The 12,898-nt window shown below is 41.8% G+C and overlaps 1 protein-coding gene across 5 annotated transcripts in view; it reads right to left on the reverse strand.

The window, feature by feature from the left end:
• Nucleotides 1–12,898, reverse strand: part of ASPH (aspartate beta-hydroxylase) — a 202,911-nt gene that overhangs the window by 15,646 nt on the left and 174,367 nt on the right. For all 5 annotated transcript variants that reach the window (XM_090040051.1, XM_090040049.1, XM_090040047.1 and 2 more), the window contains 3 exons: nt 12,426–12,515; nt 8,148–8,285; nt 674–809 (listed from right to left, as the gene is read on the reverse strand). In XM_090040051.1, coding sequence (XP_089896177.1) covers nt 674–809; nt 8,148–8,285; nt 12,426–12,515 — 364 coding nt within the window. The remainder of the gene's footprint in view (nt 1–673; nt 810–8,147; nt 8,286–12,425; nt 12,516–12,898) is intronic.

Here is a 12,898-nt window from a genome sequence, read left to right on the forward strand (position 1 = left end):
GAAGCTGGGAGCACAGGATACAGTCACCCTTAGAGAACTGTTTGCTGCTCCCACACCCTGCTTTATAAAATCCTGGATCCACTTTTGACAACCACTAGTAACTTACATCAAGGAATACTTAATATACCTAGTATTTTATCTTACAGTTTTCTCTACTGTGAAAATCCTTATATTAACTTAAGGTTATTCCAAAACTTAGCTCCCACTGAACAGTTCAGGGAAAGAGCAGCTAGCTTATTACAACTTAGATTCTGCAGCTCACGTTATTTCTGAATGACAGAATTGAATCTGGTTGGAGGCAAAGAATTGGAGATGCACCTTTCGCCACCTCCTAGCATTCCCTCAGGCTGGTTTGTACTCATGCAGCATTACCGACTTTGCTAGAAGAAAATCTTGGCAGCCTAGTCAAGAGATGTAACAGTATATTGGTGTGCAGGAGTTTAGGGGTGCTTGTGGGAATGTGTTTTAGCATAAAGAATTCATGCTCATTGTTCTCAAGACAAAAAATACAGTTTTATCAGTTTCCTCTTTCTGAAGACTCAGATGACAGATCCAGAAATGATACCATTATTGGCCTTGCAAAGCTATATTCCTATTTCTTATTGTACTGCACTGAGTAGTAAAAAAAGTAGAGTTAGGGGAGAGAAGGAAGACTAATGAACATGTTAAGTACCTTGCTGCCACAGGGTGAACTGGCTCCAGTCTCCCTTCTCCCGTAGGTTCTCATCTTCAGGCAAGAAGAGGCTCTTTCTTCTATCCATCACAGCAAGCCCTTCATCACGAATAAGCTTCCAGTTTCTTTCTAGGGACTACCATGACAGCCGTCATTATTGTACTTAGAACTGGTTGTATTTGCTTTTAGTACCTTTTAAATTGGTCTTTTTAAAATTTAAAAACAATAATACAATATTGATCATTATCAAATTTTGCTATTTTCAAGTTCCACCAAGAAATACTGAGAATATAAAAGCAAACCCCACATTATTTTCCAGATTCAATTACATAGGTATCATAAAATTTCAATAATCCCCCACCACCTTGCAGACTGGACTCACTTTAATTTGCTTTTTGATTTGCCCAAGAGCTGTTCAATAAATTATTTTATATTGCAAGTTAACAAGAGTATTGATCTTCTCAAACACAGAACACTAGTACATGGCAGTACTCCTGAGACAATAAAACCTGCTAGTATAACATGAAACTCAAGTGCCAACTGAATTTCACAGTTCAAAGAAATAAGATAAACAAGCCACTTAGCTTGACAATTATGATTTAAATCTTCAGAAAGGTCTGCAAAATGTCACTTGTGAGTGTGGACATATTTGAAAAAAGAGAGAAAAATCTGACTTGAAATTTCAGGTTTTATACATGATCTGAAAATGGTGAGCAAGCTGTCTCAAAAAAGCGTCTCTCCTTTTGTATGTACTGTAGCATGAACCTAAAATCAAAGCTAACACCCTACCTCCCTCACAGGGATGGGCATGAGGAATTCAAACTACTGCTATTTGCTCCCATAGCATTTTTTTGTAATTGAAAGTTGAAACAGCTTATTTCTATCTGTAACCTACAATTTTAATATTACAGCAGTATGCATGAACAAAAGCATAGTAAAAAAGGAAACTAATAACAAAATGAGTTCCATTTCACAACTACTTTCATCATTTGCTAAATTTGTAATTGGCAAACAGTTTCTATAGGAAGTTTTAAATACATTTTAATCCCCAATGTGGACCCTCACTGGTTTTAGTGCCTTTGACTGTGCTCGGTGCAGAACTCAGTGAAATGTCTTGGTGCATGTTTTGCAGGAGGACAGACTAGATGACTAACTGTCCCTTCTAGACACAAAATCTCTGAATGCATCAGTCCTCCATTTCAGTTCAATGGCTTCATTTTCCACTCTAGTTTCTTTAGCTAAACAACAGCTAGCACGTAAATCCCAGAACATATGTCTTCTTTCATACAGCACAAAAAGCTCAAGAAACAAAAATTCACACAAAACTTGGAAACTTAGTTATATTACTAGGGAAAGGCCTAAGAGTATCACATAGGTGTGCAGGGTGAAAATTAGGGAGGTCAAGGCATGATCTGAGATGCAGCTGGCATGGGACATAAAAAGAAATAAAAAAAAAATCTACAAATATATCAAGAGTAAGAGGAAGACCAAAGAAGTCCCTTATGGAATAGAGAAACAATCCAGTTATGGATAATGCAGAGAACACCTATTTTCAGTCTTCATAAATAGGGGCAGCTACCAGATTATGAGCACAGCTGACAGCAAAGATAGGGAAGGAGTCAAACTGTTTAGAATAGTGACAGAACAATTAGGGATTGTTTAGAAAAACTAGATGTTTTCAAGTCAGCGGGGCTGTAGTCCACAGATTATAGTTCAGAGTTGCAGTCAGCAGTAAGTTTGAGCAGGGGAAGGGGTGTTTAACCTCCCTCCCTGGCCCCAGAGCCCAGCCAGGATTTGCCCCGCTTGCAGGAGGTGGAGGCATGCCAGCCAAGTGCCAAGCCTGGCCCTGTCTGCTGAGAGTGGGGCTGCTGAGCGCTGAGCCTCGTGCTGCTCGTAGGGGACGGGGCTGGGCTCAGTAGCACCCCTGGCAGCAGACAGGGCCAGGCTTGGTGCTTGACTGGCGTGGCCCAGGCAGTGCTGCTTGCAGGGATTGGGGCTGCGCCAACCAAGTGCCAAGCCTGGCTGCTTCCTCTGCAAACAGTGCTGTGGGACGTGTCCACCTCCTGGGTGTCCAGCCCACAGTGAGAGCGCGCAGGGGCCAGTGTAAGTTGACCCCATATTTCTGATCCAAACAGTTAGGTCTATTTATATACTGGATCTATGAAATTCCTAACTTTTTGGATCAGAAAAAAGGGCTCGATTTATATACCGCATCGATCTATACACCGTAATTTAATTTTGATATTAACTGGGGCCTTTAGTGATTTTTTCCTAGGGCCACTAGCAAACTTTAGTTTAAACATGGATTTTAACCCAGATCTTAAAAAAATCACATGTTCTGTCAGTGGTGTAACTACAGCAGGGTACCTAGGACAACCGTAGCAGGCACCAACTTGGGGGTGTGAAAAAGTACTGGCTGCTACTGGCAGCCACACAACCATAATCACAGCAGTGGCTTGAAGGCAACCAGAAGTCACTACTGCCTCTGTACCCTGGGTTCTCAGCCATGTCATTACGTGCTGTGTCCTGCTATGCCAGAGGTTCAAGGCCTGGCATGGCAGGAGGCACTATTTTGGAGACCTGTAATAAAATCCCTCAGATCCAATCACATGCCTATGCAACCCAGGATGGAGCATTTCTTCCCAGGTGTCAGCACTGCAGGTAATGTTGCACCTTCTTCACATACAAGTCTTTTTAAGACTATTTATGAAGTATGGGTGTTTGGAGTGACACTCATTTTATTCTCTTCCAGATAAAAATGTGTGGTACTTGAACCATAAGCTGAATGAACCATGACTAAATTTCTTAATTAATAAATTCTGCATTGTTAGAAAAAAAAAAACCCTGACAATACAAGTGTTGCTTTAATCAATAATTTGTACTCACTGCAGTACATTTTTGACAAAGCATGATCAGAATATTTTCAAAATATCAAAGCCACATTACGTGGAAAGTTACTTGGACAGTTCCTTATTTACCCATTCAGACTGGCAAAGATGTTACCAGGATACAAGAAATATCTTAATGCTTGTATATATTTAAATGGGTAATATTGTTAAGTAATGTACTAGGATTAAACAAAATACTACAGAATGGTGCAATGAATCAATAAGGCTGCCAGAAGAGTAGCTAACTGTACCAAAGACATAAGTCAGCTCCATGTGTGACTTAGTTTGCTTTAGGTTCAAACACAAAAGGTATGTTTTCCTGTAACTGAAATTTTAACATAGGAAACATTTCCTGAATCTTAGAAACTAAGGTTCTCAAGTATATTAAATGATGCCTTAAATAGATACACAGATTTCATGTACATAGCACACCTACATACCAGTGACTGAACACATCTTTTCCATGCTGCCCTTATATATTGGTTGCACTTTAAGGAATCAGATGCTTGCTACCGAACAGGTTTGTCCCTATTCCTTCAATGAATCCCTAGGCTTAAACATAGTACAGGCAGCAGCTATACGGCTTTAAAAATCTAGCTCCAGGGTGTTAACCTCTTGGCTTACAAGCACAGAACAGAGTTTAGCTAAGTATCAGCATCCCTTTATACTGTATGTTTTCAAGATAGAGCTTAAATCATCATTTCTTTAATATTTTTGGATATCTGAATTAGCCATATAATTGCAGAGTGGAAAATAGTATTTAGCACTGTGTCAACTAACCATGAATATATTCACAGTGAGTAAGCTTTCATTACTGAATGTGGTTTGTGCTCTTCTACAGAGACCACTAGCTCATGTTCTAAAACATATAGAAAAGATCTGAGAGAATGGGTCCAATTCCCCACTTCCCTGAGTCTCTGAAAAGTATAATATTCTGCAATTCAATCTGGTAGCTTTCAAAACAGGGAAGAATGGGTATGGAGTGCTTTTCACTGTGTGGGAAGGGAAACAACAGTTTTCCTACTTTCAAGAAAAAATGTGAATGGAAGCCAGAGTATCTTTGAAATTAATAAAAACAGATGCTTTTCGTATTTTACTGCTCTCCTGAGAAGGCTACTGCAAACTTTGCTTACAGCACAGGACATTATTAGAATCAGGTTTAGTTTTTTCACACATGCAAATAATTTTCTTAAGTCACAGGGGGGAAAACAACAACACATATATGCTTTTGAGATGCCTTTAACTTATATTTTGGAATCACAAATTTCAACTATGAAGGTTTGATTAAAGAATGTAAAACATTCCCAATTTAAAATAAAATGCACAAACAAATCATCACCAATAATATTGAGACGCAATGCTTTGTAACCAGAAACACAGCCTAGGAATGAAACATTGGTACATTTGTGAGCAATATTTGATGAGATAACCAGTTATCATCTTACAGTGTTGTATAGAAGCATAGCTAGGAAGTGTGCTGAGTGGGAGACAGTCTTACCAGTGACTCAAAAGACCCTGGAGACTGCTGTAATGGTGCAGCATTGCCTCACACTGGCAGCTGCTCCTGCTGCCAACACACAGGCTCCCCACACACCAGTGGCTGCTACTGTTGCAGCTGCTGTATAGGTGCTCCTCTAAACTGGCACCTGGGGTGATGCCCTGCTCACCCACACCAGTAGCTATACTACTGTTCTTGTACATTAAAGTTGATTCACCTCTTCTTTCTTGTTCAATTGTTTTGCTAATAATTCCTCAAACAAAACACTGTTAACATCAGTTCACAAATACTAAAGGCACATGTTTCAAGATTATCTGGCCAAATAATTAGCCTCTCTTCATAGCTTTTTCTATATGCCTAAGTCTTACTTTTAGCCTTTAGAGATCTTTCACGGTTCCTTTCCTGTTAAATATATAAAATAAAACTTAAACATAGAAAATTAATCAGTAAGGGTTAACTATAATAGTATGGAACTATAAGAAAATTGTATTAAAGATGATCTATCTATCATTAATCTGCCTGCAGACAATTTTGACAGGCAGATTATTGGAAGGGTTTAAAAAATGTATATAAAATAAAAGATAAAAGTAAAATAAACGTCTTAAAAACCAATAATCATGAAAAATATTTAGCATAACAATGTTTTCAAATGCTGAAAAAAATCACAAGATGTGATTACATGGTTTGGCATGTTCAGCTCAACTTAAGAGGAACACATGACAGCAGTCTTCAAATATTTGAAAGGGCTGCCATAAAGAAGAGGGAAAGCACCTTTTCTCCCCTGATGTAGAGAGGAGGATGCAGATCAATGGCTTGAAGGTGTAGCAAAGCAAGTTTAGACAAGATATCTGGAAAACCTGTTAGAATAGTGAGGTAATGGAATAGACTGATTAGGGAAATCACTGGAAGTGTTCAAGATGAGGTTGAACAGCCACTGGTTGGGGATGATTTAGGCATAGTTATGCCTATGTTCTATTATGGGTATTTTCTGGGTACTGCTGGTTGCCATTTTCTTATGTTATGTTTTGTTACGTTCCCTTCATTATTCCTACTCTTTTCTGTCACTTATTACATTTTTACTTCTGTAATTCTATGGATTCCCATCATTAGTGCAGTTTATATTATGCTCTATGGCAGGTGCAGGCAATTGTTTTGGGTGGAGGGCTGCTTACCCAGTTTTGGCAGGCTATCGAAGGCCGCATCGGTAGCCCCGCCCCTTGACAGGTGCCCTGCCTCCTAGTCACCATCTTTGGATCAATGTCTCAGGACCAGCACTGGTGGGGCCCAAAGCGGGGCACAGGCTGGCAAGGATCTATAGACCCAGGCTGGGCTACACCAGCAGGGAGAGGGGGCAGCTGGCCTGGCTCCATAGAGACCCTGCTAGCTGGGACCCTCCGCTCCTGCCACCCTGCTCTGGGCCCCACTATCACTGGCCCTGGGGCACCGATGCAGGCCCTGTGTTCCCGCTGGCTCCCTGCCCACTCACTCCCAGTACCCCCCAGCCCTGCACTACAGGCAGGTGGCAGCGCACAGCCCCGACCCCCCACTCACCAGCAGGGAAGAAGCTGCTGCTGAGCGCAAGGAAAAGGAGCCCCTCGCCCACCCTGTGGCCGGCGCTTTCCGCTGCAGGCACTTGTAGCCCATGTGGGGCTGTCTGGAGCAGGCACAGGCAGCCCCACATGAGCTTCAAGCAGCTGCAACATGAGGCACTGGCCATGGGGTGAGTAGGGGGCCACTTTTCCCCATGCTCAGCACCAGCTTGTAACCCAGCCCCAGTGCCAGCCTGGGCTCCCAGCTACATCCAGGCTCGCCCGTCGGCGGCAGCAGCTGCGGCTCCCCCACTTGCCATGACAGGCAGTGTTGGCTGCTGCTGCTCACCCGGAGCTTGTGCACTGGGCAGCCCAGTGGTGACAGTGGAAAACACTGCCCAGCACAGCAAGCAGGTGGGCTGCAGCTACTGTCACCACGCGCAGCCCTGACAGGTGAGCCTGGAGCCAGCGCAGAGCCAGGCTGGCAGCAGGGCTGGGTTACAAGGTGGTGCTGAGCGAGGGGGTGGGGGCAGGGAGAAGCAGCTCCTCCCCACCCTGTGCCTGGTGCCCTGCCCGAAGCCGCTTGCAGTCTGCCTGGGGCTGCCTGTGCCTACTCTAGACAGCCCCGCGTGGGCTGTGAGTGGCTGCAGTGTGGGGTGCCAGCCACAGGGCAGGGGAGGGTCCACTTTCCTCCGTACCAGGAAGGAGCCTGGGGAAGAGCTGAGCATGGGGAAAAAAGGCCCCTCCTCCACCTCATGGCTGGTGCTCCCTGCTACAGCCACTTGCAGCCCATGGGGCTGTCCGGAGGAGGCACAGGCAGCCCCCAGGTAGGCTGCGAGTGGCTGCAGTGCAGGGCACTAGCCACAGGGCGAGTGAGGGGCTGCTTCCTCCCATCCCATTCAGCTTTTCCCCAGGCCCCTGCCCTGCCCTTCTCCCTCTTCGCCCTTACCTGTGGTTCTGGTGCAGGACAGCCATGAGATCTCAGGCCAGAAGCCCCTGCTGGGGCTTCCAGCTGGGGGGGGTGGGGCCAGGCAGGCCCTGCTGTTATGGGAGTCTGCTAGGCTTCCCCTGGGTCCTACTGTCCTTGGTTCCTTTCACTTTTTACAGGAACCAAGGCCAGATGAATATTAATTTTCTAAAGTGGGCTGGATAGAATGGCCTCATGGGCCAGATCTGGCCTGTGGGCCATATTTTGCCCACCCCTGCTCTATGGGATTAGGTATACTTTTCAAATGCTGCACTGTTCTGGTGGGAGTTTAGGGAGGCATATGCTTCTAAGAGGAAGGTAAAACATGTCGCAACCCTAAATACAGTGATGGAAAAGCATGACCGCTAGCATGAGTGCAGTGTCCACTCCCCCCATTCAATGCCTAGAGAGCATCTTTTTATAACCCCCTCAGTTAACTTTGTAGCATGTTAATTAAACATCTTGTGGAAACTTCAGAAATGACACTGGAGATCTGGGCCAGCAGATCTAAATACCTGTATTTCTTAAACCAATTTTATATAAAAAATAAAATGCAAACTATATTTAAAAAAAGAGAGAAAAATTCACTCACCTTCACCAATTCAGTATAACCAGTTTCCTTTGCTGTCCACCAAGGCTGAGCTTTTAGTCCCTTCACATTGTAGAGGGAGCGCTGCCAAACAGATGCAAAATGACCTCTTTGGTATCCAAGCTCATACCATTTGTATGCCTAAAAAAGTTGCAATTGTTAACAAACAAGCTTCAGCAGAAAGGAACAATTTATCAACTTAAAGAAAAAGAAGTAAGGACACTTCTTCAATACAACTGGATGCCATTCATGCTTTGCAAAATAATATGCTACCTACCTGGATGTGGTTATAGTGTTTCAGATAAAAAAATACTTTAAGGGGGCGGGGGGGGGGGGGAGGTGGAAGAGAGAAAAGCTGTAAACAAAAAAAAAGGTTAGAAAAAAAAGCTAACAAGATAGTGAGACCTTTCAGTCTTTATTCATCAACGTAAGTGAAAAAAACTAAAAGGAAGCATTATCCAGTGGTCTTGGCACTAACCTAGGAGTGAGATTCAGTTCTCTGCTCTGCCACAGACATATGCAACCTTGGCGAAAGCACTCAAACTGTGAGATTTCAGTTCTCTATCTGTAAACTAAGAATGACACTGGTTCTCTAACTAGAGATTGAGGCACTCATCCATTGAAGTGCCATGTGCCTCAAATAACATAAATATAACTTAAATAACCTAAGCAGATAGGTTAATTCACTACTACACACAATGGACCTCAAAATGTCTCCCAGGATTTTTCCTTGTCTGCTGCCAAGGAAAGGTTTTTCAAGGGGGGAGTTGTGTGTAGGAAACAGCTGCAGGAATTGTGTGTGCTTTGATTTAATTAGTCTTCACAGACACTTAGCTAAAGGAAGTAAACAACTGCATTTCTTTACCTAATGAAATTCTTCCTTAAAAATGTTAAAGCATCTTCTTAACTAATTACTTAGTGTAGTACAAAGCTAACATAAGAAATTACTTTTTCAGTTCTGTGGGTGGCCTAGATTTCAAAGATAAATTTTAAATAACCACCATCAAATGCTGTACCCAAGAAAACTATTTCCTTGGAGCTGTGCCTATGCTTTCCTCTCTCTTCTAAAATAGTGGAAGATATGCTGGTGTGCACAGCTCTGATGATCTAAGAAGGAAGTTATTGCTATAATATATTCCTAGTTTGAAGCACTGCTGATAAATAGTATAGCAGGGACAGATTCTCAGAGGGATTTTTTGGATTACTATAAAATATCATAATATCTCAAGAGGAGATTTCTTAAATTGTATCTTTAGGAATGGGTCATAAAAAATTTATATGTTTTACCTTGGTAATTTACAGTATATCTTATGGTTTGAGCTTGTCTTGGTTAAGCCTCTGCAATGGAAGCATGATTTATAACATATGTTGTTCAGTCTGTAGATTACAACACCAATAGCAACTTGCAGCCTTTATGTGTTCACTGCCTGTATTTGTCTGTAATACATCTACAGCTAACTCAGGAGTCAATATGAATTGCTTGTTTCAACTACTTACTGAGGAGAATGATTTCTAGGGCTACTTATGAGCTTGTTGCAGCTGTCAGGGTGTATATTATTGCTAGCCATGATTTATGAATGGAAATGTTATAATATGGTTGCCTGCAGTAACAGAGGACAGGAATCAGTCCCTTCCAAGTCTGATGGCCCTATTCAAATATTTTTGTTACAAATTTATCTCAATGTGGGAAAGAGTACATGAAGCTCTATTACTCTACCACTCAACAGAGCTTCAGCAATAGGCCATTATTTTTACTAACAAGGGCTACTGGCACATACTAATTTAGTGGCACCATGGGACCTGGTTCCCTGTCCCAACAACCACACTTCCAGCACCATAATCACAGCAGACATGTAATGTGTGCTAGGGACCTAGCAGTCTATTAAGCACCTCCTGCACATAACTTTATTTATATAGTCCTTTAATTAACACATTCCTTTTTAATTCAGTGCACCACCTCAGAGAATCACTTGAAGCAAAAAAATCCTCTTTCTATACATTTCCTTAAAATCTACCAATGTCAAATTCATAATTCCTAATATGGACCTAATAGAAAAAAGTCTGCTCATAATTATGGCTATTTCACGTGATCATTACTGATCTCATTCCTTGACTGAAGCTTTAAGTTTGGCAAATTTAGGAAGGCAAGAAAAATCAGTTTAACCATGGAATTTCTACTGACAAATCTAAGTCTCCTTTAGCTCCACGCAGTTGGTGTGTCATTGATTAGCACATTTCTTCTTTTAAACAGAAGTTTGGCCTTCACCTTTATAAACATTAGCAGATAACCCACCTTGGGAATAAGGGTGATGAAAATTAACTATGTCTGTGTGGTACTATTAGTTATAACTAGGAGCAACACCAGCCTCTTCTCAGGGGTGGGGCTGAGGTGGGGCTTATTCAACTGGGCCAGGAATGCTGTGCCTCTGCAGGTGGGAGCAGGCCAGGTTCACTTGTGTAGGGTGGGAGGCAAGGAAGGGGTGGCACTGGGAAGGGTGGCTATGGAGTTGCTAAGGAAAATTTTGGGGTGGCTATGGCCTCCCCAAGCCTCTCTCTAGCACCACACCTAGTTACAACATAATATTTGATACTGTAGTCTGATTCTTACAAGCCAGGTTATCACAGGGAACATCATTTTTTTTGAGCAAAAAAGCGTGTGAATTCTGTTACTTTTATCAGATAATCCTATTTTAAAAATCCAAGTGCTAGCACATAGTCAGTTGGGCATGCATATTTTCTCTTCAGGACATTTGTCCTATAAGGAGTTATGACAGTTCTAAAACATTTGTTATTTTATAACAAAATCCAATCATCACATCTGCTTATCTGGTTCTAAACAGGATCATAGCCAAACTCTTATTCAGACCAGTACTGCATTGACTGTAGTAGTACTATGAGCAGATTCATTTATTTCACTGACTGGTATTGAGATATTCCAGAAGTCTGCTCTGCATTCCTACAATGCTTGAATGTCAGTACTTTTTATTTCCTGATCACTGATAAATAATATAAATTGTTTACGTATACATATGTATAATGCTTTCTTGTTTTCTGCCGTTCCTACTCCTTATCAGGGAACCTTTTGTTCCCTGGCAGATGTGCAAGCAAAGGCATGATGGGATCTGATGCAGGATGCTCACAATTGCACTTCCTGCTAGGCCACATGTGCATGGCAGGAAGTGCAATTGTGCAATCCAGCAATGGATCCCATCACACCTTATTGCCAATCCTGGGGGAGCTCAGGATCACGATCCTAAGCTCCTCCTGCACCAGCAAGTAGAAAACTCCTGAGGCTGGGAGACCCATCAGCTGATCTGGGCTCCTAGCTACAGAGGTACACTCCACAGCTGGGAGCCCCAGCTTGGCCACATGTTCAATTAATGGTGTGATAAGAACCAGCCACAAAGTTATTACCTGTTTTTATGGCTTACTCTTTGTTTTATCATGGCATTCATTGCATTAATATATGGCTGGGTCACAACTTAAGACCTGATTAACTGACTAATCACGTCTTAAATGTAACATGTGCCAGAGACCTACATTTCATGTCAACAGAAATATTCAACCTCTATTTTCAAACAGCGAGCCTTTTAAAGAAGCAGAACTAACTCACATGTGTAAATTTGAATTTGCTACATTTCATAAACTAAAAGCCATAATGATCTAGATTTGTTTCTGTTAGGGTATGAAGAAAGGGGTTCTTGCAAACAAATACTGAGGTTCGCCTTTTCTCTTTTGCCTCCTGTTTTAAAACAAAGGTATACAGCAAGCCCCAGCACAAATTCAGACTTCACAATGCCTTGTACTATGGATGTCATTTTTTTCATTGAGCTCCCAAACTCCCAGAAGTTGTTTTCTCACAGTTTCAGTATAGCAAACACACACACAATCTATTTTTGGCCCTAGGGGAAAAGTGCCGTAGGTTAATTCCACCTTGAAGGGTAGCAGTAAGAGATATATTTCACTGTTAGCCAAAATCTCATTCACTGAATCTGCCTAGGCATCCTTGGCTGTCCTCTCTACTCTTGGCTTATATAAGCCAGTTTTCTGTCCCAGGTAAGTCACAAACCATCAGCAATCCTTGTTGTCATTTTTAGTTTCTATAGCTGGCATCTTGCAGCCTACACTGTATCACCAAACACCAAATTCTGCTTTAAGGTAATGGAATTACTCACATACTGAAAGACAAACCCTTTCTTAAGCATCTTCCTAGATTCAAGGCAGGGTGTACAGCACAGTAGAGGTCTGATCTTTTATTACAAGAATTCATAGAACTTGTACCTCTTTGTCTCCAACTCTCTGTAAGGCATCACCCAAATGAAAATAAAAGCGTCCATCATCCGTGCCAGGGTCACCAGATTCTAGTCCTTCCTAGGGAAAGAATGAAATAAACACCAATAAAAACCAAGAGTCAATCTGATTATTACAAATAAGCTCCTAATTCCATGCAAGAGGTAAGCACTATAAAGTATAGTAGTGTGTAAATATAGGCAGCATACATTTCTTTGTTAACCTGTTTGACAAAATATACCACTCATTTCAGACAAAAAGAAAACTTAAAAAAAATGTAATTTTTTTCAAACTCTCCCATTTCCACCCTTATTAATTTTAGTAGAAATGACAAGTTGGAGTTAATATTATCATGTGTCCTCATAAACATTCAAGAGCATTCAAAAATGGACAACTAGAAATTTGGCCACCTTAAAAAAACCAGACAATGAAATTTGCCCATCTCATATGAGTATCGTATTAGT

The sequence above is a fragment of the Crocodylus siamensis genome, chromosome 3, assembly GCF_052110815.1.
Source record: "Crocodylus siamensis isolate JL-2025a chromosome 3, ASM5211081v1, whole genome shotgun sequence".
NCBI lineage: Eukaryota > Metazoa > Chordata > Crocodylia > Crocodylidae > Crocodylus > Crocodylus siamensis.